At 48.7% G+C, this 23,092-nt stretch overlaps 1 protein-coding gene across 3 annotated transcripts in view; it reads right to left on the bottom strand.

The window, feature by feature from the left end:
• Nucleotides 1-23,092, bottom strand: part of SLC22A23 (solute carrier family 22 member 23) — a 186,495-nt gene that overhangs the window by 49,903 nt on the left and 113,500 nt on the right. For all 3 annotated transcript variants that reach the window (XM_030817249.1, XM_012508891.2, XM_030817248.1), the window contains exon 4: nt 5,486-5,654. In XM_030817249.1, coding sequence (XP_030673109.1) covers nt 5,486-5,654 — 169 coding nt within the window. The remainder of the gene's footprint in view (nt 1-5,485; nt 5,655-23,092) is intronic.

Genomic DNA, 23,092 nt, shown 5'->3' on the forward strand with positions numbered 1-23,092 from the left:
CAATAAAGGCTCCTGCCCACGTTTTCGCCTCCCCGTCTGCCTCCTGGCCCACCCTGGTGCTTCCCGGGAGGGCCTGTGTGGCCCCATGTACCCCCTCCTCCTGGGAACTGCGAGTAATAAATGATCTTTCAATGGCAATTGTCTCCTGGCCTGCCGACACTCACTTTACCTGGATAATAATAAAACCCACATCTTAACACAGGCTGCGGCCTCAGTCAAGTCTCCTGGTCACCTCATCCTGTCACCCTCCACAGTAGGATGGCAGGACAGGACTTCAGCCTCCAGCCCTCCTGAGCTTACATGTTTCTTAAAGCTCCGGCCTCCCCGTCTCAGGAAACAGAGCCAGCTGCCACCACTGCCTCCTCTCTCAGCTTTGAGAGTCACCTCAGATCCCTCAGCAAGTCTCACCAGGGCCACTCTCAAAGCATCTCTTGAATCAGCCCTCTGCAGGTGACACCCAGCCTTCCCCAGTACAGGCACCAGGATGTCACGCAACCCAGTGTGTGCGCTGTCTCTGTCCTGGCCCTCGCCCAGCTCTATGCCTTCTCCACAAAGCAGACAGATGGGTCCTCACAGAGCACAATCCGGGACATAGGATTCCCCTGCTCAAGACCCTCCAGTGCATCTTCATGTCTTTGTAGAATAAGCCCGTGCTCCTCAGGCCCCACAGGGTCTGACCCCACCTGCCTTTCCAAGTCACCTTCTGTCCCCTCTTGTCCCCCATGCTCCAGTCATGCTGGCCTTCCTCTCCCGGTTCCAGGAGAAGCCGAGCAGAAGCCAGCTTTTGCCTTGGCTTTTCCCCTTTGCCCAGAACACTTTTCCGCCCAGAAGTTTGTGTGACTTCCTCTTTCTGAACATTTAGGCCTCAGCATGAACATCAGCCCCTCAGAGGGGTCTCTCCTGACCACCCTACTTGGTAAAAGCATGTTCCTCACGTGTGTGTGGGTTCTTCAGGCTCCCACCCGCCTCCGCCCCGCAATGTGTTTTTCAGGCGATCGGGGGCTTGCTCTGGAGATGTATCTAGAATACCTGGCACCGGCAACAGCATCAGCATAAAGCAGTGTGGCTGCTTAACAAATACCAGCTCCCTTCACTGCCCGTTCAGATTCCTCTATTTTCTACAGTTCCTGAGATGCACACTCCCCAATCTATAGGTTTGGGCCCTCATAGTGGATTCCCCGTGGATCTGTGATCTTTGCCTGTGAGCTCATCTTTAAAGAGAATTTTCTTCCGTGTGAGTCCTGGATGCCTCTGTGGAAGGCTGTGTTTTGGACCCTGAGGGGTCCAATGAGCTTCACTGGTTCTGACATTGATATCTCAGCCTCAGGGAGCAGCTGGAATTTGGAACACACAGCCCTGTGTGGTGCAGACTTCAAGGCTCCAATTTCTTCGGGGTGAACCTTTTTCTGCCCATGGTCCAAGGTAGTCCGCCAGCTCTGGGCTGTGTCCCTGTGGCAGGCAAAGATCTCCCAGTCCTGTGGCCATTGACAGTTTTGACTCCTGGCTTGACTGAAGGAGCTCAGTTCTAACGGCATCAGAGGCCTGGGAGCTCAGCTCTAGCCCCCGGGCAGGTGTTGAAACCCAGGCTCCTCATGCTTCTCTCTGGTTCAGATGCCCTGGGAGCTGCCTCTGTGTCTGCTCCTGCTGGGATTCCCTCCTTGGTTTGACTCTTGGGAACTTCCCTTTCTTGCACTGGAGCTCAGCGTCATACTTCTAAAAATTGCTGTATTTTATCCAGCATTTATATGTGTGGGTGGAGGGGTCCCTGTCTGTTCAGTCTACCATCTCAACCAGAAGATCCCCTCTGGCCAGTCCCCACACGTTTGTCTTTACTGCCCCTACCCCCAAGAAGCCGACCCTTGGGGACTGTGCCTCGTGCAGCTTGGTTTCCAGTCTTTGTTAATGGACGTGCTCCCCCGTCTGCTCTTCAGAGATACAGCACTCCAAAGCACCAAGTACGCTGCTGGGCACCCTGGTGCATGCAATAAATACTTGCTCATTAAAGGAAAGCAAGCAACTTTCAATATTTTGCTACCAACAGCTGGTCATGCTGGCTGGTGCTACAGCTCACCCCCTCTCCCCAGCGGGCCACTTCAAATCCTGTCAAACAACAGAGCCCACTGCAGCAGATGGGAGGAAGACGATAAAAAAGGGTAGGCAGTTATTGGCCTTTAAAGCCAGTAATTCTAGTGGAGCCTTTCAAGTCTGGTAGGCAAAGGTGGTTTACATTTCTCACCACCAATTTTTTAACCTGCCCCCATTACACCCAGACTCCCATATATATATTAAGAGGACGCAATAATAATAATAGCAGTGACTAATATTTACTATTTATGAGTATTTATAGAGCATACATGTACTAAGCACCTTAATAGTAATATAAATATGAAAATAATTATGATTATCATGGCAGTTAATATACATATGGCACTAAGTGACAGGCACCGTTCTAAATGTCTCATACATTAATTCACTGATTCCTCCCAACCCCATTATTGCCCACGATGACTCAGAGCTGGTGAACCTGAGGCACAGAGAGATTAAGCGACTTGCTCAGGGTCACACAGCTACTAAGTGGCAGAGGTCCAGGCTCCATGTCCGAGCCTCCTTCAGACTGCCCCTCCATGCGTATCTTTTCCGTGTATTATTTCAGTCTTCAAAAGAACCCATGAAATAAGAACTATTATGACTCAGTTTTTACAGACATGAGAAAATGCGGGCTCAGAGAGGTGTGAGGCAGGCTGGAGGCAGCACAGCCAGTCACTGGGCCAGCTCTACCCAGACTGCAGAGCTGGAGCTGTAAGCGGGAGGCAGAGCACCTTGGGACCACCATCCTCATGCACACACGCACACATACACGCACACATACACGCATACACGCACACATACACGCACACACACACGCACACATACACGCATACACACACACATACACGCACACACACACGCACACATACACGCATACACGCACACATACACGCACACACACGCACACATACACGCATACACGCACACATACACGCACACACATGCACACACATGCACACACGTACACATACACGCACACACATGCACACACGTTTACTTCTCCAAGTCCCCTGGATGTCTATTCAAAAGCTATATAATTTGTTTCTAAAACTGTGTATTTCAAAGAATTTTTCTGAGGTTTTAGAATATATTGAAATAAATGAATGCCTTACCTTGCCTATCACTAAACCTCAATCTGTTTCTAAAATTAAAACAAAAACAAAAACCCAGCCCTTCTCACATGGGTCAGCCCTGCGTAACTGAAGCTGCTCTGGAAAGACCTTCTCTGCCACTTCTCCCTTGTCAGGTGTCCTCCTGCCTGGGACAGGTGGGAGCAGAGCCTGGGGTGAGGGAAACAACCCTGTGTGACCCCTCCTCCCAGGAGTATGAGTCGCCAAGAGGCTGTGCCCTGTTCTCCTAGCCTAGGAGAGAACACTGGTGCAGGCCAGCAGCAGAGGAAGTGGCAGAGAGAATCTGCCGGGGTGCGGACATGGGATGGAAACTGAGGGAAGACAGGGGCCTGCTGGGGAGAGGGGGTGAGCTGTAGCACCAGCCAGCATGACCAGCTTTTGGTGGCAAAATATTGAAAGTCGCTTGTTTTCCTTTAATGAGCAAGTATTTATTGCATGCACCAGGGTGCCCGGCAGCCTACTTGGTGCTTTGGAGTACTGTATCTCTAAAGAGCAAAGAAGGAATAGGGGCCAGGCAGGGGAAGACAGCAGCCAAGTGTGGCAAGAGTCAGCCGCTTCAGGTCCAGGCTCTGACATGAGCCAGCAGGGGTCAGGGGACCGCAGTTCTGTCCTCTATAGGATGGGCTGCTGAGATATGAGGGTGGAGCCATTTACTATCGCAAAGTGCTTGCCATCTGTGCCCGGTACAGTGGGAAGCACAGAGAAGCATTTGTTAGATAAATCAGCACCCTTGAATTCTGAAACAGCTAAGCCCAGCGAAGGCTGCCACAAGGGAGGGGGCAGAAAGGCTTCCTTAGGAGATAGAAGGAAGAGAGCTGCCCACTCCATCCTTCTCCAGGGAAACTATTGCTCCTTATCTGCTCCTTAAGGCCCTGCTGGGGCACAGGGGCTGTCCTGGAACACGGCTGTGCCGTGGGAGGAGGTTGGACATCCACTCTGGGACAAGAGCTGGAGGCGGTCCCAGCAGAGGAGCTCAGTTCAGGTAGCGGTGGCTGCTGAGTGGCCTCTCTGGCAGGTGGCCTTTTCCCATCTGCTATTGCTGGCTCCCTGCTGCTGCCGAGGTCCTCATGACACAGGGAGCAAGAACCAGGCTCTTGGGGAAACCACACCTGTGCCCTTGCAGTACATCTACTACCAGGGCAGGGGCGGGGGGCAGTACCACTAAGCCAAAAGGTAGGTGCTTTCTTCCCTCTCAGGTACCTGAGCAAAGGAAGCTCAGCTCCAGTGAACCCTTAAAGCAAGGACAAGACTGATTGCACGGCCAGAAATTTGGTTTTCACTGTTGACTAAACAGTAGCAATACAGGGTCACATCCATAATCTACTTATAGGTAAGGTGAGAGTATCAGGATGGAGGGGGATGGGAAGGAAGGGAAAGGAAGAAAAACAGCATTTATAAAAAGGTAAAAGTATCATTTTTAGGGTCAACATCTCTCTATCCATGGAGCAGTGTTTTTCAATCTTGACTCAACATTAATTCCCTGGAGAGTTTTTTAAAAAACCCAGTTGTCCAGGGCAAACCCCCTTTACCAGGGTGTTTAGTGTTTTTTCCCCCCTGAAGCTAGCAAGTCAAAAGACTTAAGGTTACCCATAGTTCAAAAAGGCATATCGGGCTGATATTGAGCAGGGGTGGGCAAGCTATTTTTTGTAAAGGACCAGATAGTAAATATTTTCAGCTTTATACCATACCATCCTGCTGCATCCACTCAACTCTGTGTATAGCCAGAAAGCAGCCACAGGTAATATCTATGTAAACACACGAGCATGGCTGTGTTCCAATAAAACTTTATTTACAAAAACAGACAGTGGGCCTGATGTGGCCCACAGACTGAAGGTTGCCCACCCCTCACCTAGAAGAGATAGGGGGACTTTTCTACATCCCTTCTTTAGTATGTCCAAATTCTCCCCTCCTAACACAAGACCCCCACCTCCCTGCAAATCCATTCATAAAAATTCATGTCCGAATAACCCCGTGGGGTGGGTAGCAAGCAGGTGTGAAACCAGGCTGGCCAGTGGATTTGCAGATTTTTGGAGCTGGGTGAAGGGCTCATTCCACTCTTCTGTCTACTTTTGTGTATATTTGAACATTTTTCCAAGACAGAAAATTTAAACCATAAACTTTTTTTAAAAGAGAGGAAAACCTTCTCAGACAGAACCACAAGCTGCAACTAGTGGGAAGTGTGGGGATCGTGTGTCCTGCCCGGGGCCGGGCCTTCAGGAAGCATGTGCAGATGCACCAGCCCAGGGTGCTGTGCAGAGGATACTCACGACCAGTAGAGCAGCATGAGCAGGAAGGGACAGATGATGAGGGCCTGCAGCACCTGCCAGTCCCGGCACAGGGCGGCTAGCCCGGGCATGAGGAACTGGCCCGCCATGGCCACGAAGCTCGCCACCATCGTAATCATGAACCGTTTTCCAGGGGGGCACAGCTCTATTCCTAGAACACAGAACCAATGAGAGAGAGATGAGTGCTCAGCTCGACAGCCCGAGGAGTCCTGGGTGCACCTGGGCCAGTGCACTGTTCAACCCACCAACGACTGAAACTGTTTTCATCTGCTGCCCATCAGAAGTGTCCTATGTGGTGTGCCAGTGTTTTACGGGCGCATTGAGGTTCCAGCTGGGAAGGGAAGCGAGATGGTTGTTCAAGGCTACAGGGCTAGTCGATGACAAAGGGATGCTATAATTCAGAGGAGCTTAGCTCAGAAACCAGGAAACAGTGCTGCCTATGGGACAGATCGCCCATTGTTCCCACTTCCTCTGCTGTCCAGACGTCAGTGAGCTTGCTGTCCAGCACGTTCCCCCCTCGTGCCCACCCTGTCGCCATTCCTTCCTGTCCATGATGCTGTATGAGGGGCCATCTCCACCTCCAGACAGGACACCAGGCATGTCCATAGACTCACTCCCACCCACATGCACCACCCACCCCTTCTTCTGGTTCTCACTCCAGGGCTCCTTGAGCATTCTGAGTTCCGGGCAACCTACTCACACTGTGAGACGGAGACTGAGCTGAGTCTCAGCTTGTCTATTAAACAAGACAAAAACCAACAATAAGGCTGACTCAGATCATATAGCAATGACCCTACCAGAAAGCCCCTTCTCCACGTGGGAGTTCTGTGGGCCACTGCAACACGGGTGAGTCGCACATCCTTTCTCTGTCCCTGTTGGACACCGCCCCCTGGGCAAGGCTCATGTCTAATTCATCTCTGTAGCTCCAAAACCAAAAACAGTGTCTATTTTCAACAAATGCCCACTAAGTAGAGGGGGACCACGGCCCCTCTTATTTGCAAGAATCTATTCTTTTACTTTGACCTTGAGTCAAAAAGATGATCAGAAAACTTTAAACTGTGGCACCCAAGTGACAACCAATACAGACCTACTACAAGAATCACCATAATGAAAGACATTTATAGTAGAAAAAGCCGCTGGGTTTTATATATATATTTTTCCCCACAAAGCATGTACATTTATTTGCGATTCTCCTGCAATATGCAGTATTCTCTAAAGGTTTCTTGCTTGCTTGCTCTTTTAAACATAAGGTAAGAAGAAGAAGAGGAAGGAGGAAGAGGGGGAATAAGAAGAAGAGGAAGGAGGAGGAAGAAGACAGACCCTTCAGAGAGAACACTTTTTATGCCTGTGTGTTGGAGGCTGTTCAGATGGTGGGCTCCATGGATCAGTTGTGACAGCTCATCTGCTGGCTGTCTAGAGACCACAGCAGAGGTAGGAGGTCAGAGGGCAATAAGGGAAGCAGACTAGAGAGAGAACAGATGAATTATGCTTGGCTACAAGGATATTACCAGCCCTAACAAGGAGAAGGCACTATGCCAGCCAATTCCTACAGCAGCTCATCTGCTGGAAAAAATAATAATGCCATCAGAATTTCCATTCCTGCTCAGCCACAAGCAAACAGATCATCATCATAGCTATCAGTGAACAAGAGAGAAACCAGATTTCACTGATTATTGCTTATAAAGAGGTTTCTACCATTTAATTAGGAAAACAAGATTAAATGGCTCACTCTCAGCCATTTGCTGCGATGCTGTTCCTTTTGGTACCATAGGTCAGGTTCACTTAAAAGATCACTACCTGGCAGGGTCCAGATCTGGCATTTCTGCTCTTACAAATAATAAAGAAAAATAGGTCTTTTAAGAAAAGACTAACAGTTGTAGGTCTTGTTTTCATTTATTAAGCACAAGCAGTAAATTGGCTGCTATGGAAACCAGAAATCTACATTAGCCACGGTAAGTAAATTCAGTGTTGGAAGCTCGGCATGGGCTAGTATCAGATAAGGAAATTCAGCACTTGGCCATCCAGGTAACCTTTAAACGAAGTCAAAGAGATAATACGGAAACAGCAAGACGGCGTCCTATCAATGGTTTGCTGGTACAGCAGACATATATTGCTTGCCAGTTTTCTCTTCAATCCCTCTCTTTAGTGACATGATACAATGAAAATATCTGCAACTGCACTTCTTTTACCAGAGTCCCCCTTTGGGATGTCTAACCCCACATCCTAATCTACACTGATGTGATGTCACACAAGGGATCATGAGGCCACTGCCCAGACCAGGTTCTAGGTTTGGAGATGAGCAGGGAAAATGGTCCCTTGCTGGGCCAGTCTGGCTTCAGTCTCCCCTTGGTACAAGTGAGTTACCGTGGCTGGCACATCTCCTAGTGTGACTGTTAATATGACAATTATTAAACGGTCATAGTTTTTCTTCCAAAGGTTGTCTCAGTCCTCTCCTGTAAATAAGTGGTCGGTGTGGCCCCTAACTCTTTGCTGCCTCAAGTGTAGTGTGTGAACCTACTGTGTCGGTATCACATGCAAGCTTGTTAGAAATGCAGCATCTTAGGCCCCACCCAGACCTAGAGAATCAGCATCTGCATGGTAATGAGCTCCTCAGACAACTCCTTGAGCAGCACTGGCTCCCCGTGTTTCTCCGAAACTGTAAGCATGGTTTGCCTCACAGACATCTCTGTGGGAGCTGGAGAAGTGGAATAATTTTCTGACCTCTCCACTCCTTCTGATTTTGCTAGGAATCCTAGCACACCCTTGACTTTATTTCACCAGGTAGGAAAATGCAGAGCACTCCAGCAGAGACGGTATATTTTAGCATTCCTGCCTAGGCAATGGAAAAACGCAGTGGCTTGCTGTAAGGACACAGGTGTGGCCATCTGCAGTTAACTACCTTTTTTGTCTTGACTCGCCAGAAAATCTTTCCAAACTGCTTGAATCTAACTATATTCTGAAGGTGGCCATAAAGATGTTTTTGTAAAAGAAAGCAATGATTAAGAAACTGCAGGCACTTGAGGATTGCCATTAATCACAAGTTTCTCTGGAAGATGACAAATCAGTTTTTTTGGAAGTGGGAGAGGAAAGAACACATGAGGACATTTAAGCCTTGAGTCCCGGCATCCATCAGGAGGGACGGGGACTGCAGGTGGATCGTTTCTGCTGGGCTCTGCAAGCAGAAGCATTTGGTGCAGCAGCTCCCACACCTTGAAGATGGTTCCAGCCGCCTGGCCAGGGCCACTGGCCTTGAGCTTGAAAGTGCCCCTTCACGGCCTGGCTACTGTGGAGAGTAGATCACTCACAGGCAGGCGTCCACAGTGCCTGTGGAAGACCTTGGCTGGCAGCTGTGTCCTGGTACTTGCTAGAATCAATTTCTTTGCCAATGGAACCAAATCCAAATCCTTTTAGTGGATTTTCATTTATGGGCAGCATGACTCCCCCTGATTATGTAAAACATTTAAGGGCCACAAGAAAATACCTTGGGTGATGCATCAAAGATTCAAACATTAAACTATCTCAAGTGGCCAGCATGTAGCACTTCCACTGCTGTGGTTAAAGGCCTGGACTCCGCAGCTAGAGTGCCCAAGTTCAAATCCTGCTCCTGGTACATAGAAGCTGCGAGCTTGGTGCAGTCAGTTAGGTGTTCTGTGCCTCAGTTTTGTTGTTTGCAAAATGGGGTGTTCTGAGCACTAAATAGCATATAGTGCTAGAACATAAGTGCTATGTGTTACAATCTCGTGCATTATTTTTCCAGATTTTGGAATACTTGCATACACATAACAAGATATCTCGGGCAAGGGATCCAAGTCTAAAGACAAAATTCATTTATGTTTCATATAAATCTTATACACATAGCCTGAAGGTAATTTTATATGAGATTTTAAATAATTTTGTGCATGAAACAAAGTTTTGACTGTGACCCATCGCATAAGGTCATGTGTGAAATTTTCTACTTGTGGTGTCATTTAGGTGCTCAAAAAGCTTCAGATTCTAGAGCATTTCAGATTTCAGATGTTCTGATTAGGGATGCCCAACCTGCACAACAATATAATTATTGCCAAGTCACTCTTTGGTCTCATTCGACATGGTGAGATCCTGTCTCTAAAAAACAACCAACCAAACAAACCACCGTTCCTTTTCCCCTAACACCTTAATGAAGGATGCTTACAAGTTACTCTTGGCAACTAGATATACTTTGTCGATAAGCAGATAAATTACTGAGGGTTGTGAGAATGAAACAGTACGTAGCTGAGACTGAACTGAGGCATTTGGTCAGTGAATCAACAGGGACCATGAGTAACTTGAGCACAGAGGCCGCCCGGAGGCTTTGATAGAAACGTGGCATTGTTAGGAGGCCACAGCTCTGGGAGATACTCTTTTCGGAAGTCGTCAGATTCTTACAAATTTTCAGGAGGAAAAGCACATTGCGCTTCCCAGGGTAGACACTGCATGTGACGGAGGAGGAAGGCCTGAGGGAGTGGGATGTGGGGGTTTGGTGTGTCACGTGGCGGGGCTGCAGTCTTAGGCATTTGCTCAAACAGGAACCCTGGTGCTGCCGGGAGAGAGCTGACTTTGAGCAAGGGGCTTCTAGATAATTTGGGTGAGTCTCACCTCATCTGTTGAAAGACCTGAACATAGGGCAGAGGCTTCCTTGAGGAGGAAGAAGATTCCACCTGTGGATGGCAGTGCCCACCCCTGTGCCCTGGAGTCCTGACGGCTGGCCCTCCCGCTGGCCCCTCATGGATGTCAGCCTGGGCACCCCTCACAGTCGTGTGGGCCAATTCCTCGCAGAAAATCTCTAACTATCTCCTGTTGTTTCCTCTTCTCTGGTTGAACTCTGAGGCAGAGGTCAGGGGGTCCTGCACATCACACAGGGCCTCCCATGAAGCCCATCTCCAAAGCTGCACCCCCCTCCCTCTCCTTCTTACTCCCCACTCTCTCATCCTGTCGCTGCTTCTCTTCCCTGGCCAGCCTGGACCAGGTCCCAGCCTCACAGGGCACTGCCAAGCTCAAGGGACCGTCTGTCAAAACACTGCAGCACCCAGGGAGGAGCCCCAGGGAGCACGCAAAGCCCCGAGCTGTGTTACTGAGCAGGGCTCGGCCCCAGCTCCAGCAGCTAAGGCATCTGCCCACCAGAAATACCAGGGGTGGCCAAAGTTTTAACATTCTCCCCCCACCTCCCTCACCCCCCACAAACACACACACTGATCTAACTGTTCATTGGATTCAGTGATTATACATGAAATTTTAAAAACCCTTTGAAGCCAATCTTTGAAAAAAAAAGGCCCATCCTTCCATAATGCACAAATGAATAAAACACAACACTTCTTCTTCCTTAAATATGCTTAAGAAACTCTTGAATGCTTGTGACCATAGAGAGAATATACATTTTCTTGGGATTGCTAAGTGCTCCTGGCTTCTCTGAAATGAGAGTACAGGATTTTTCTGGACTGGAGTTGGCCAGTAACAAAGGAATATATTAAGTTGACTGACAATACTTAAGCCAGAGGACAGGAATTCACAGAATTGTGCCCGCGGAACAAAGCGTGCCATGCAGGGTACGGGATGAGGCGCCCGCTCTGGCCTAGTGGTGGGGGTTAGATTCCTCCCCGGCCTCTCCTGGGTGGTGTGAAGTTACTCAGCCTCTCTGAGCCTGTGTCCCTGTATCCAAGGTAGATAACGATCGTACCTACCACATGGGGTGGTCATGAAAAAACGACCCTCACGAAGCACTCGAGCACACCTACCTCATACTGAAGCCACGGAAGGCTTCCTATGTGTCGCTGGCCTCACAGACACGAGGCCACTCTGCTAAGCTGCCCCGGGCACTCCACAGGCCCAAGGCCACTCTCAGGACAGGGCAAGTCTGCACAACTCACTGGCAGAGGGAGGTGAGATGGGCTCAGGAAAGGACAGCGTCTGCCCACGCTGCTCAGGCTCCCAAATTAAACACAATTCCTGGAACAGGCCTGCGGAATGAGAAATCCATCCAGAGGCCACTGCTGAACGGCCTGGCCATCCTCTCCCAAGGGCAAGCCTCTGCGAAGGCCGACTGGGCCACTAGGACACGGGGGCCTGGGGATCCCACTGCCCAGCCCAGCCCCGGAACACACAGGATTCAAAGAGGCCACTTCTCCAAAGCCGCTGTCCTTACAAGTGGACCACCCCCTCCTCCCCTCTCCCAGCCCTCCTCCCCTCCCCCAGCCCTCCTCCCCTCCCCCAGCCCTCCTCCATCTCCCAGCCCTCCTCCCCTCCTCCAGCCCCTCCTCCATCTCCCAGCCCTCCTCCCCTCTCCCAGCCCTCCTCCCCTCTCCCAGCCCTCCTCTCCTCCCCCAGCTCTCCTCCATCTCCCAGCCCTCCTCCCCTCCCCCAGCCCTCCTCCCCTCTCCCAGCCCTCCTCCCCTCTCCCAGCCCTCCTCCCCTCCCCCAGCTCTCCTCCTCTCCCAGCCCTCCTCCCCTCTCCCAGCCCTCCTCCATCTCCCAGCCCTCCTCCCCTCTCCCAGCCCTCCTCCCCTCTCCCAGCCCTCCTCCATCTCCCAGCCCTCCTCCCCTCTCCCAGCCCTCCTCCCCTCTCCCAGCCCTCCTCCCCTCCTCCAGCCCTCCTCCATCTCCCAGCCCTCCTCCCCTCCCCCAGCCCTCCTCCATCTCCCAGCCCTCCTCCCCTCCTCCAGCCCCTCCTCCATCTCCCAGCCCTCCTCCCCTCCCCCAGCCCTCCTCCCCTCTCCCAGCCCTCCTCCATCTCCCAGCCCTCCTCCCCTCTCCCAGCCCTCCTCCCCTCTCCCAGCCCTCCTCCCCTCCCCCAGCCCTCCTCCCCTCTCCCAGCCCTCCTCCCCTCCCCCAGCTCTCCTCCTCTCCCAGCCCTCCTCCCTCTCCCAGCCCTCCTCCCCTCTCCCAGCCCTCCTCCCCTCTCCCAGCCCTCCTCCATCTTCCAATAGACTAGAAGTCCATTTCCACTAGCAGCAGGAAAATGTGGAAAGGAAGGAGGCGCAGCTTTCTCAACAGACTGGAGGGCTGGCCATGCTGCCTGCCTCGCTGGGCTTCCTCCAACCTGGTTCCGGCTTGGCCCTAGGCTGCTGGTGCCCACCTGGAGACCGTCAGAGTGCTCTGAAGACAGCCCCAACATCCTGGACTGCGCCCCTCCCTGGCAAGGTGGAGAACTGCGGGGAGCTTCCTCTTACTCGCTGGCCTCACCGTCTCCCAGACAACCATGCGAGCCTCTCTCCTCTTCCTGCACCCTCCCTCCTTCCTGTCACTCCCCAAATGGGCCTGGAAGTGAACACACCACTCGATAATTACTGCCACAGGCAAGGACGCATGGCCCCCAGAATCCTGGAAAATAGACTTTGGGACATGTGATTGTGGAATTCCTTATTATAGCAGAAGGGCCTGAAATTGCCAGTCATGGAGACCCAAATGGCATTTGAGGGTATGACTGTAAAAGGTTGCTATTACAGCTCTACATCTTCCCTTCCGCATGGAAGACGTCCTCTTTCCTCTTAACTTAAGGTCTGCCAACCCAAAGTCATGGTCAGAAGAATCGGAAAGAGTAGTTTTCTCTACTTAGAGAAAGAGAAAATTTAAAAAAACAGAGAAATTTTAAGTATTTCTTACAAATCACATTCCAGTGTCTGCCAGACATGTAGACATAGGCATTAAATGCTCAAATGCAGAAATACTGAATCAACTACCAATTGAATACCTATCATGTCTGCAGTACTAGGCGAAGTAACAGCTCTCACTTGCTGAAAGCTAAATGCTTTGGGAGGTATTTTTCATGCGTTAAATTCATTTAATCTGCACAATGACTGTATTATGTAGGTATTGTTTTTAATGCTCATTTTACATGAGAGGACCCTGAAACTCAGGGTGATTAAGTGACTAGTTCAAGATCCCACAGCTAAGAAATAAACAAGATGCGAGTTGAAGCCGGCTTCCCCTGTATTACCCCATATCTCTGCTGCAGGCAGAAGCTGTCTTCAGGTACGGCCTCCTCTGTGCCCCACCAGAATCTAAGCTCCAAGGAGGGAAGGGCTTCTTAGGTTTTGCCTACTGCTGCTCCTCAGAGCCTAGGACTGTGCCTGACACACACCAGAAGCTCAGATAATTGTCGCATGAATAAATGTAAACGTTTTTTCCTCCCTAGTTCAGTCACTTTACTGGTGACCCCCAATCAATTATAGTCACCATGGAAGAGACTGGCCAGTGACTCTGTAGAGGCTGGCCTGGCACCCTATGTGGGAACTCATCAAAGTCCACATCATGGTTCTATATATTCATATGTGGATAATAATTTGAGGAAAATCAACCATAAAACCCAACATGAGCCACAGAGTTCAGTTTCCTTTCAGATTTTACTACCTTCTGTTTTTTCTTTAAAACTAACATTATAATGACTCAAATGAGGAATAGGGATTTGAATGCTCAGCAATCTCTTCTGTTTAAAAACAAAGACTGATGCTCAGCAGCACATGCTTAAGAATTTAAATTAATGACACTTTTAGTCTCCTAGTATTTAAAAACAGCAGGAAAAGCCAAGGAGAGGAATGACTTCAAATATCAGAATCCCCTCCCATCCACTGGAATTCTTTCATTTCAGGTCTGTCGTTCATTTTCAAGCTAAGTGAAGGAGCAGAGATGGGACAGGGTAGCTTTAAGGTGGACAGCACAGTTTACCACCCAGGTTTTCCAACAACCAGTTCCAAAGTGACAATTCCCAATCCTCAGTTTTTCTGGTGCTATCCATTCTACGGATCAAAATCACACGCAGTGAGTGACCATGTTTGTATAATTATATCACGCTTTTGAGCAAATGGAAGCCTCACAGGCCTTCAGATTTGAAACCTCTGAGTAGTGTGGCCAAATAGCCGAGCCCTAAATTACTTCAAGCTCTGTCCCATAACAGCATGCTCTCAGTTCCCCAGCTGTCGGAGGGTAGGGAAGATGATCTGACTTTTATTTCTTATCATCAGTGTCATCATCAATTGTCATTATTTCATGAGCTTGGCAAGCAATCAGGGAATCAGGGGCTGGGCGTATGGTAAACAGAATAGATCTCAATACCAGTTCATAGCATCATTACTGTGTAACATCTAGTAATAGTAAATACATTTTACTCTTTGGCATAATACTCCTAAATAGAGAAGAATTATTAGCAACTTAGTCTTTCCAGGTAAGTCTTCCTTTTCTCTTCTTCTCTCATTTTCCCATCTTCTCTTGCATCTGGATTTAAAAACACTTTTCTTTTGAATGTTCATATATTCACAAAGAAGAAAGAATCATGTCATGAATATTTTGGATATTTTGCCCTGTTGGTTCTTCTGCCTCTTTCTCTCTCTTCCCCATAATATTTTAAATCAGATTCCTGAAATCATGTCATTCTACTTTTAAATACAAATATGTCTCTCCTAAAAAAGACATTTCATATCTAACAAAATTAACAATATTTCTTTAATATTATTCAATATCTAGTCTGTGTCCAACCTACTCAATTACTTCAAAAAAGTCTCTTTATAGTTTTTTTTTTTTTAAATCAGGATCCAGACAAGATCCACATATTACATATCTTAATTCTCCTTCAATCTAGAGCAGACCTCCCCCCACCCTCTTTCCCCATGGCACTTGAAGAAACTGCTGGTTTTATGTGACTTTCCCATGATGTTGTTCACGTGTTCCTTCATGCCCTGTTTTAATTTCTAAACTGGAAGTTCCACCTAACTTCTGGTGAGAGCCAGGTTCAGGTTTTTGGAAGAGCGTATCGCAGCTGGTGCCTGTGCATCACGGTGCTGCCCCGCAGGGGGTCACCTACTGGGAATGACGCTACCACTGATCCATGGAGCAAAGCGGCGGCACCTCAGCCTCCCATCCTAGAGTTGTTCGTCAACATTTTCCCTAAAGGTTTTGTTAGGGAGTGCAAAATGGTGATCTGATTTTCTAATTCCATCCTTCGCTGTGCACTGTTTTCACCTTGAATTACTTTGGAAGGAAGAACTTGCATTCAGCAACAAGGGCCAGCTCTTTGCCCTGAAATATGGTCAGTTCAGAAGAGGCAGCATCATAAAATCACAATCACCCTGGGTGATAGATAATTTCACACCACACGTCCCCCTCCAAGGGCTCCTGTTCCACTCAGAGTGAAAGCAAAGTCTTTCACAGTGACCCACGTGATTTCCACCCCTCTGGCATCCCTCAGACTACATCACCTGCCCCTCCCCACCCCATCGCTCCACTTCAGCCACACTGGCCTCCCTGCTGCTCTTCTAACCCAGCAAGCACATCCCCCTTCTGGGCTGTGCACTCCCTGTCTGTCCTCCCCAGAGAGTTGCATATCTCCCTCCTCCTTTTCTCAGGTCTCTAAGTGCGATCTTGCCCAGAAGCAAAGCTTTGCCCTGACCATGCTATATAAAATGGTAATCCCTGCCCTCTTGCTTCCCCATGTTGCAATCACACAGAGAAGAGTGCCTCCCAGACAGTGGTTTGCAAGTGTGGCCCCAGACCTGCAGCAGCAGCCTCACCTGGGGCCACCACCTCAGAAACACAGAGTCAGGGCCCTTCTCAGTACTACTGTATCAGAAACTGAGGTTGGGTCCAGCAATCTGTGTCAACAAGCTGTGCAGTAATTCTGATGCTGGCTCCAGGTGAAGAATCACTGCAGTATACTTTGCAAATATTAGCCACTGAATCCTCCTCATAAGCGGATGAGGTTGGGAATGGTGACGCTGCTGCTTCAGGGAACACCCTTTGAAAAGCAGTGTTCTGAACACTGCAGAGTTTTATACATCTCAGCCCTGAGATCCTATAATTAATTTTTCCATTGTAGCATTAGCATATTAAAAATAAAACAAAGCAAAGCTGCTTTAGAGCTTGTAATGCCTATTGGCCTACTGGCCTTGGGATAACTGGATGTTGGCTGGTTTTTTTTGTTTTGTTTTGTTTGTTTGTTTGTTTTTTGAGATGGAGTTTCACTCTTGTTGTCCAGGCTGGAGTGCAATGGCGCAATCTTGGCTCACTGCAACCTCCGCCTACCGGGTTCAAGCTATTCTTCTGCCTCAGCTTCTCGAGTAGCTAGGATTACAGGCACCTTCCACCGTGGCTGGCTAATTTTTGTATTTTTAGTAGAGACGGGGTTTCACCATGTTGGCCAGGCTGGTCTTGAACTCCTGACCTCAGGTGATTCACCCGCCTCGGCCTCCCAAAGTGCTGGGATTACAGGTGTGAGCCACTGCGCCCAGCGTAGATGTTGGCTTTTTAACCAACAGCAGACATGTGACTTTTTTTTTTTCCAATAAAAAAACTTCTTCCAACACCCAAAGGGCAAAGCAGGCAGAAGCATAAGAAACCTGAAGTTGCAGAGAATTCAAAATTTCTCAGCCTATTTCAGATAAAAGGAAACTCAGAGAACACCCACCAAGGTTGGCAGAATCAAATGCCAGGCAGATAAGGAATGTGTGAGGCCTGCCAGGTGCTGGGGCGGAGCCTGTGGCACATCGCCTGGTGCTTGCCCAGTTTAAAGGCCTTTAAATTCAATTAGAAAACAAAACGCTGTCTAGGTCACACAGAACATGAGCAGGGTCAGGGTCTGACTGCACACTGCCAGTCTGCAGCTGCTGATCCTTGTCCAACCTGGTATTTTATTCAAGGGGAACATAAGGTCACAGACTTAGTTGGTAGCAAAAGCAAATTGTGATTTCCACACCAGGGGCTCTCTGGGCCTCTCACCACACTGCCTTCGGAGAATACAAGTCCCTAGGATTACTTTTGGGTTTTTGTAAAGATGGAGATTACAATAAAAACAAAAGTTGAAGTTGATAGAACATACAGCAGTTAAAATCAGCTTCCTCCTCCTCTACCAAATCAGAAAGTCCTTTCGTGTTCTAGTCAACATAATGGCACCAGCTAATGAAACAAAGGGTCAGATCAGGCCAGCAACTGGAAAGGGGTTTTCAAGAAACAGGTCTGTGATTGAGGAAAACACTAGTAGGTGGGAGCAGTAAGAGGTCTTCCTCTAAACCCAGGCAAAATGGTGCATCCTCAGCAGCGGCAGAGGATCCGAGGCCTTCTGACACCCCATGCCATCTTGCTCTGGCGCCATCTTGCTCTGGCGCCATCTTGCTCTGGCGCCATCTTGCTCTGGCGCCATCTTGTTTTTGACAGAGCTTGTCTCACACAGTGTCTGCCTTTGATTTCCTGCCCACGTGGACAGGGCCATGAGGACTCTAACACTACAGAATGCTAGTTCTCAGCCAAGTCCTGCACAGGGAATTTAGTGACAGTGTCCTCCCAGAGTCTCAGCCATCTCTGTGGCAAATTCCTCTCGCCCCATGTATCAGGTAGCCCCCTCAGTGAGCAGGGCTCTCATGTCCCCTACAAGGGACTCGACGGGTCACACTGCATGTATCACACCCATGCCCTGCTGCGTGCACAGCTTGGGCTGGCAAATAGATGCTGAGCTCTTCTTTCCTGGGGGCTCCATGTCTCCCTCCAGTTCTATAGATTGGTGCCATTATTTTTAATGGCAAAAACCATAATTACTTTTGCACCAACCTAATAAGATATCTGAGTTTATAAATGAGCTGACTGAAATCTGGACTCTTCTCCTAGGAGTGGCTGCTGGAAGTTGTAGAAAATGCACACACACAGATTTGCACCTCACCTAACTCGCAGTTAAGCAAATGTTTCCCAACAAGGTGGGAGGCTGCGAGTCAGAGCGTGTGTGTGGTCATCCACTTGGGTGGCGGCAAGGAGGAGACAGCACCTCCATGCCACGCCCACACTGTTCTCAGGTGGACTGCCACGGTCGCCTGTGACCAGGGCTTTTGGCACCAAAGAGTTCTTTCTTCCCTTTAATCCATCTGACATCCTGCTGGCAGGTTACCGCCCCTAAAGCCCAGCTCTGTTCTCTTTCAATACCGCTAAAAATGCTATGTCAGTCCAAATTCTGAGCCCACCAACCACGGTCCTCCATGATTTCGTCCCAGGCCTATTCCCCTTCTCACAGGCTGTTCTTCTCACCTAACTCAATGCTCCTGGCAAGCCAGATGGTTGTCAGCCCTACACTGCCACAGCAGCGAGCTCCTTGAAAAGGAAAACCACTCTGTCACCTGTGTCCTTCCTAACGTCTAGCATTGTATTCAGCACTTACCAGATGCTCAACACTCCCTGAATCAGACCACAGAAATGAGAGAGGCACAACTTCCATGTGGAAATTTATCACCCAATGCGTTCAGCTAACAAACTGAGTAAATGAAGAAATGACTGTAGTTTTTATTTTATTTTGACAAGGTCTCCCTCTGTTACCTAGGCTGGAGTGCACTGGCGTGATCACGGTTCACTGCAGCCTTGATCTCCTGGGCTCAAATGATCCTCCCACTTCAGCCTCCCGAGTAGCTGAGACTACAGGCACATGCCACCATGCCCGGCTGATTTTTAAAATTTATAGTAGACAAGGTCTTGCTACATTGCCCAGGCTGGTCTTGAACTCCTGAGCTCAAACAATCTTCCTACTTCAGCCTCCCAAAGTGCTGGAATTACAGGTGTGAGCCACCGCTCCTGGCAGACTAGCTTTTATTAAGCATATTTACACAAGGGCATGCGTATCCGTCATGAATGTAGCCTCTGAGGGCTCTGCACTGAACACAAATGCACAGAGTTCCTCAGGGCTGCCTCAACCACAGGAGAGCCAGGTGGCCTGTTTGCTGAAGCAAATCGCCAGCCCACCCCACATAGTTGCACTCAGTGACTATGTGTGCCTAAGGCGGAGGTGCCATTTACAGAGCTGCCAATGGTGCTGCTGGGGAGAGTGGTGAGTATTCAGGGAGGCCTTGTAGGTGCCAGGTACTGGTCATAGTGCCTTTTATCATCTGCACAACAAGCTCTGTGTTAAGTGTTAAAATTCCCCCCCTTTTTTTTAAATCCTGCCTTGTCCTGCCCCGTGTTAACATTCTTATTTGAAGCTCTGGAAAAACTAACTCACTGACTCCCGTAAACGCAGTTAGTAAAAGGAAGAGCTAGATTTCAAGCCCAGGCTCCTGCAGAGCCCTGGTGGGAAGGTGACAAGAGTCAACAAGGCAAGGACCCGGGCAAGTCTTTCCTGTGTGCTATGTGCTCGGGCTCCACAGAGGGCAAGGACAGCCCGGTTGGCGACAGGCGCACAGAGGCCACAGGCTGGGCTCGGCCTCGGTGATCCACGGGGACTCCCTCAGGCCCTGGGTCTCCAAATTCGTGAAAGGAATGTGGAACAAGATCACAAAATTGTGAAGGGGCTCAGAGTATGTCACCTTGAAATATGCAAATATGCTACTTTCGCATAAGGATTATTTTGAGTTGAAGGCAACTGGAGAAAGAGCAGATGCAAGAAAAGCTCTCTACCCACCTTTCTGCTTAGAGGCAGGGCATAAATTTCCCTTTGTGAAGTTGTCACCCCCAAACTCCCTCCCTTCTCCCACAGGAGCAAGAGGAAGTGAGATGACTCATCCCTGGGGACACTACCGACTTGAATCTGCATAAACAAACCGCACGAAATAGCCCCGTCTTCCGTCAGTTTCCCCCATATATTTATCTTCCCACAATTTACTGCTCCTAGAAGCCCAAAGCCTTTTCCTTTGTCTTGTCATTTCTCAAATCATGTATTGCTTTCTGTTAAAATAGTATATAAGCTCTTAGGCTTAACCATTTCCTTAGGCTTTCATTTCTTCTTCTGTGAGATTCCCCTGTACATGTAAAAATTACAATATTGACATCAAGTACAAGTATGCCCTTTTCTCCTGTTAATCTGTCTTTATTTTTTGAGACAGAGTCTCATTCTGTCGCCCAGGTTGGAGTACAGTGGCGTGATCTTGGCTCACCGCAACCTCCGCCTCCCCGCTCCAGTGACTCTCCTGCCTCATCCTCCTGAGTAGCTGGGATTTCAGGTGTGTGCCACCACGCTCGGGCTAATTTTTGTGTTTTTAGGAGACGGGGTTTCACCATGTTGGCCGGGCTGGTCTTGAACTCCTGCCTGCCTTGGCCTCCCAAAGTGTTGGGATTACAGGCGTGAGCCACTGCGCCCAGCCTTAATCTGTCTTTAGTCAGTTTTATTGGCAGGGTCCCAGGTTCTAAACCTAAAAGGGTAGAGGAAAATATTTTTTCTTCCCTTATAGTTGCGTCCTTAAAGTTGTACCATTTCATAATTATGTGATAATGTTTGTAATAAAAAGAACAATGTTGTTAGAGATTTAAAAGCCTATACAGAATTAAAAGTGGCAGCACTGAGTTTAATTATGTAAGATGATGTCACCTTTTGGGTTTCTTGCTCTTGTCTGAGAACGTCAGCTCTTTCTAGTCTAGAACCACTATTCCATCAACGTTGACCAGATGGGGAACATGGAGCAAGAGAGGTCCAAAGAAGGTGCCCAGGAAGGCCCAAGGGAGAAAGTAAAGCCTAGGCTGAAGTCTGAGCAATTGAAGAGGGGATGTGTGTGGAGAGCACAGAGCCGCAGAGGGAATAGCAGGGTCGAGGGGAGGGAGGAGCCAGTCATTTCTTAAGTGATATAATAGCTCTGTGGCTATTATTGCCATTGCAGCCGAAATCCATGTCAGCCTCCTACCAATCAGGATTTCGTATCCTTTAAAACCCCTCTCCCAACTTTAATAAAAATTAAAACAGTGTGCTTTCCCCCACCCCCGATCTGATAATCCACCACCAGGCACACAGGCCTTAGATGGAGACAGATGGTGATCTGTCTTCAAAGACTTTGTCAAGCTTTGTTACAAAGTTTTTTGTTTTCTGTTCATTCCCCAGGTGCAGCTGAGTTCCCAAACCCTGGTCCTGTCCCTCCTGGGGTGACAGCCTCCGCTTTCCAATTCATGTGAACCAGAGCAACTCCCTCTTAAACAGGAGCTGGGTAAAATGAGGCTGAAACCTACTGGGCTGCATTCCCAGATTAAGGCATTCTAAGTCACAGGATGAGATAGGAGATCAGCACAAAAGGCAGGTCATAAAGACCTTACTGATAAAAACAGGTTGCAATAAAGGAGCTGGCCAAAACCCACCAAACCCAAGATGGCCACAAGAGTGACCTCTGGTTGTCCTCACTGCTACACTCCCACCAGCGCCATGACAGTTTACAAATGCCATGGCAAAGTCAGGAAGTTACCCTATGTGGCCTAAAAAGGGGAGACAGGAATAATCTACCCCTTGTTTAGCATATTATCAAAAAATAACCATAAAAAAGGGCAACCAGCAGCCTTTGGGGCTGCTCTGTCTATAGAGCAGCCATTCTTTTGTTCCTTTACTTTCTTAATAAATTTGCTTTTACTTTGCACTGCAGACTTGCCCTGAATTCTTTCTTGGGTGAAATCCAAGAATCCTCTCTTGGGGTCTGGATCAGGACCCCTTTCCCGTAACAATAATGGTTGAGGAACATCTGAGCCTCCTTATGTAGACATATGAAATTAAAAATGTGTCCATGAGAATACGGCTTCCCTCCTTTCCTCTCCCCACAGGGGAGGTGTTTCCTAGCCCAGAGAGCGCTCCCACAGAAGCAGTATTATCCAGGAGGGATGGCCTGGAGAAGGGAGTGGCAAGGGCGAGGGCTTTGAAATTGGTTGGCATTTCCATTTTCCAAGTACCAGCTATATGAATGACATTGAGCAAGAGGCTTAACATACTTATGACTCTCTTATGAAATGGCAAGAGGTACTATCTGGAAGAAATGTTTGTGAGAGTCAAAGAAAATGATGATATAAGGTAAAACGCCCAGATGATATAAGGTAAAACGCCTGCCCGGCACATTCTCTCTAGTGCCTTCAAACAGCACGTTAGTATAATAATTCAGGGACACAATTAAACAGCCCTGTGGGCTGGCCTGGGGACCCATGCGTAACCACAACAGAGTCTATGACAAATTGCCCCTTTAGTTCCAGGTAACCATGAGATAAATGAACTTTTGTAATAGTTTATAATTCTTGCAAAAGTTGGGAACATTTTGCATAAGAATGGCAACTTGCAAAGTGACCCGATTTCTAACCACAATATAAGGACCTTTCTAAACGATCCTTTGTGTAAAGGCCAAAAACGATTTTCAAGGTCCCATGTGAAAAAGCAGGAGACAATTGCCATAGCAAATTTATAAAGTGACAGAGTGCAGCCCTTATGGAAAACAGATGGGTCTACTGGGAAAAGGGTAGCCCTATGATGTGCTGAAGACATGAGAACTGAGAGACTGTCCCTAGGTACTTGTGGGTTTTGATGGGATCTGTCTGGAAAGGATATATTTACCATTTGGGAAAACAGAAACCAGGGCAATATGAGTTTAAGGGAATGATATTTAAAGGACTCATGTCTTCACGCTTATGCTCCTTCTTTCAGGATAAGGTTGAATGAGGAGGGGCCGGTCTCTCATGTTACACATAACCAATGCCTGCTGTGGCACCTTCCCCTCCCTTCACAGGGTTGAAGGTGGCCTGTTGTGAAGTCAGGGGTCACATGGCTCCTGTGAACTCCTGGCTCTGAAGGAAGCACATTCAGGAACACACAGCATTTAATATAGAGAAACACTCCCCACACAGAGGTTGTTGAGAGGCTGGCCCGAGTCACAGATGACCTCAGAA

The sequence above is a fragment of the Nomascus leucogenys genome, chromosome 8 (genome assembly GCF_006542625.1).
Source record: "Nomascus leucogenys isolate Asia chromosome 8, Asia_NLE_v1, whole genome shotgun sequence".
NCBI lineage: Eukaryota > Metazoa > Chordata > Mammalia > Primates > Hylobatidae > Nomascus > Nomascus leucogenys.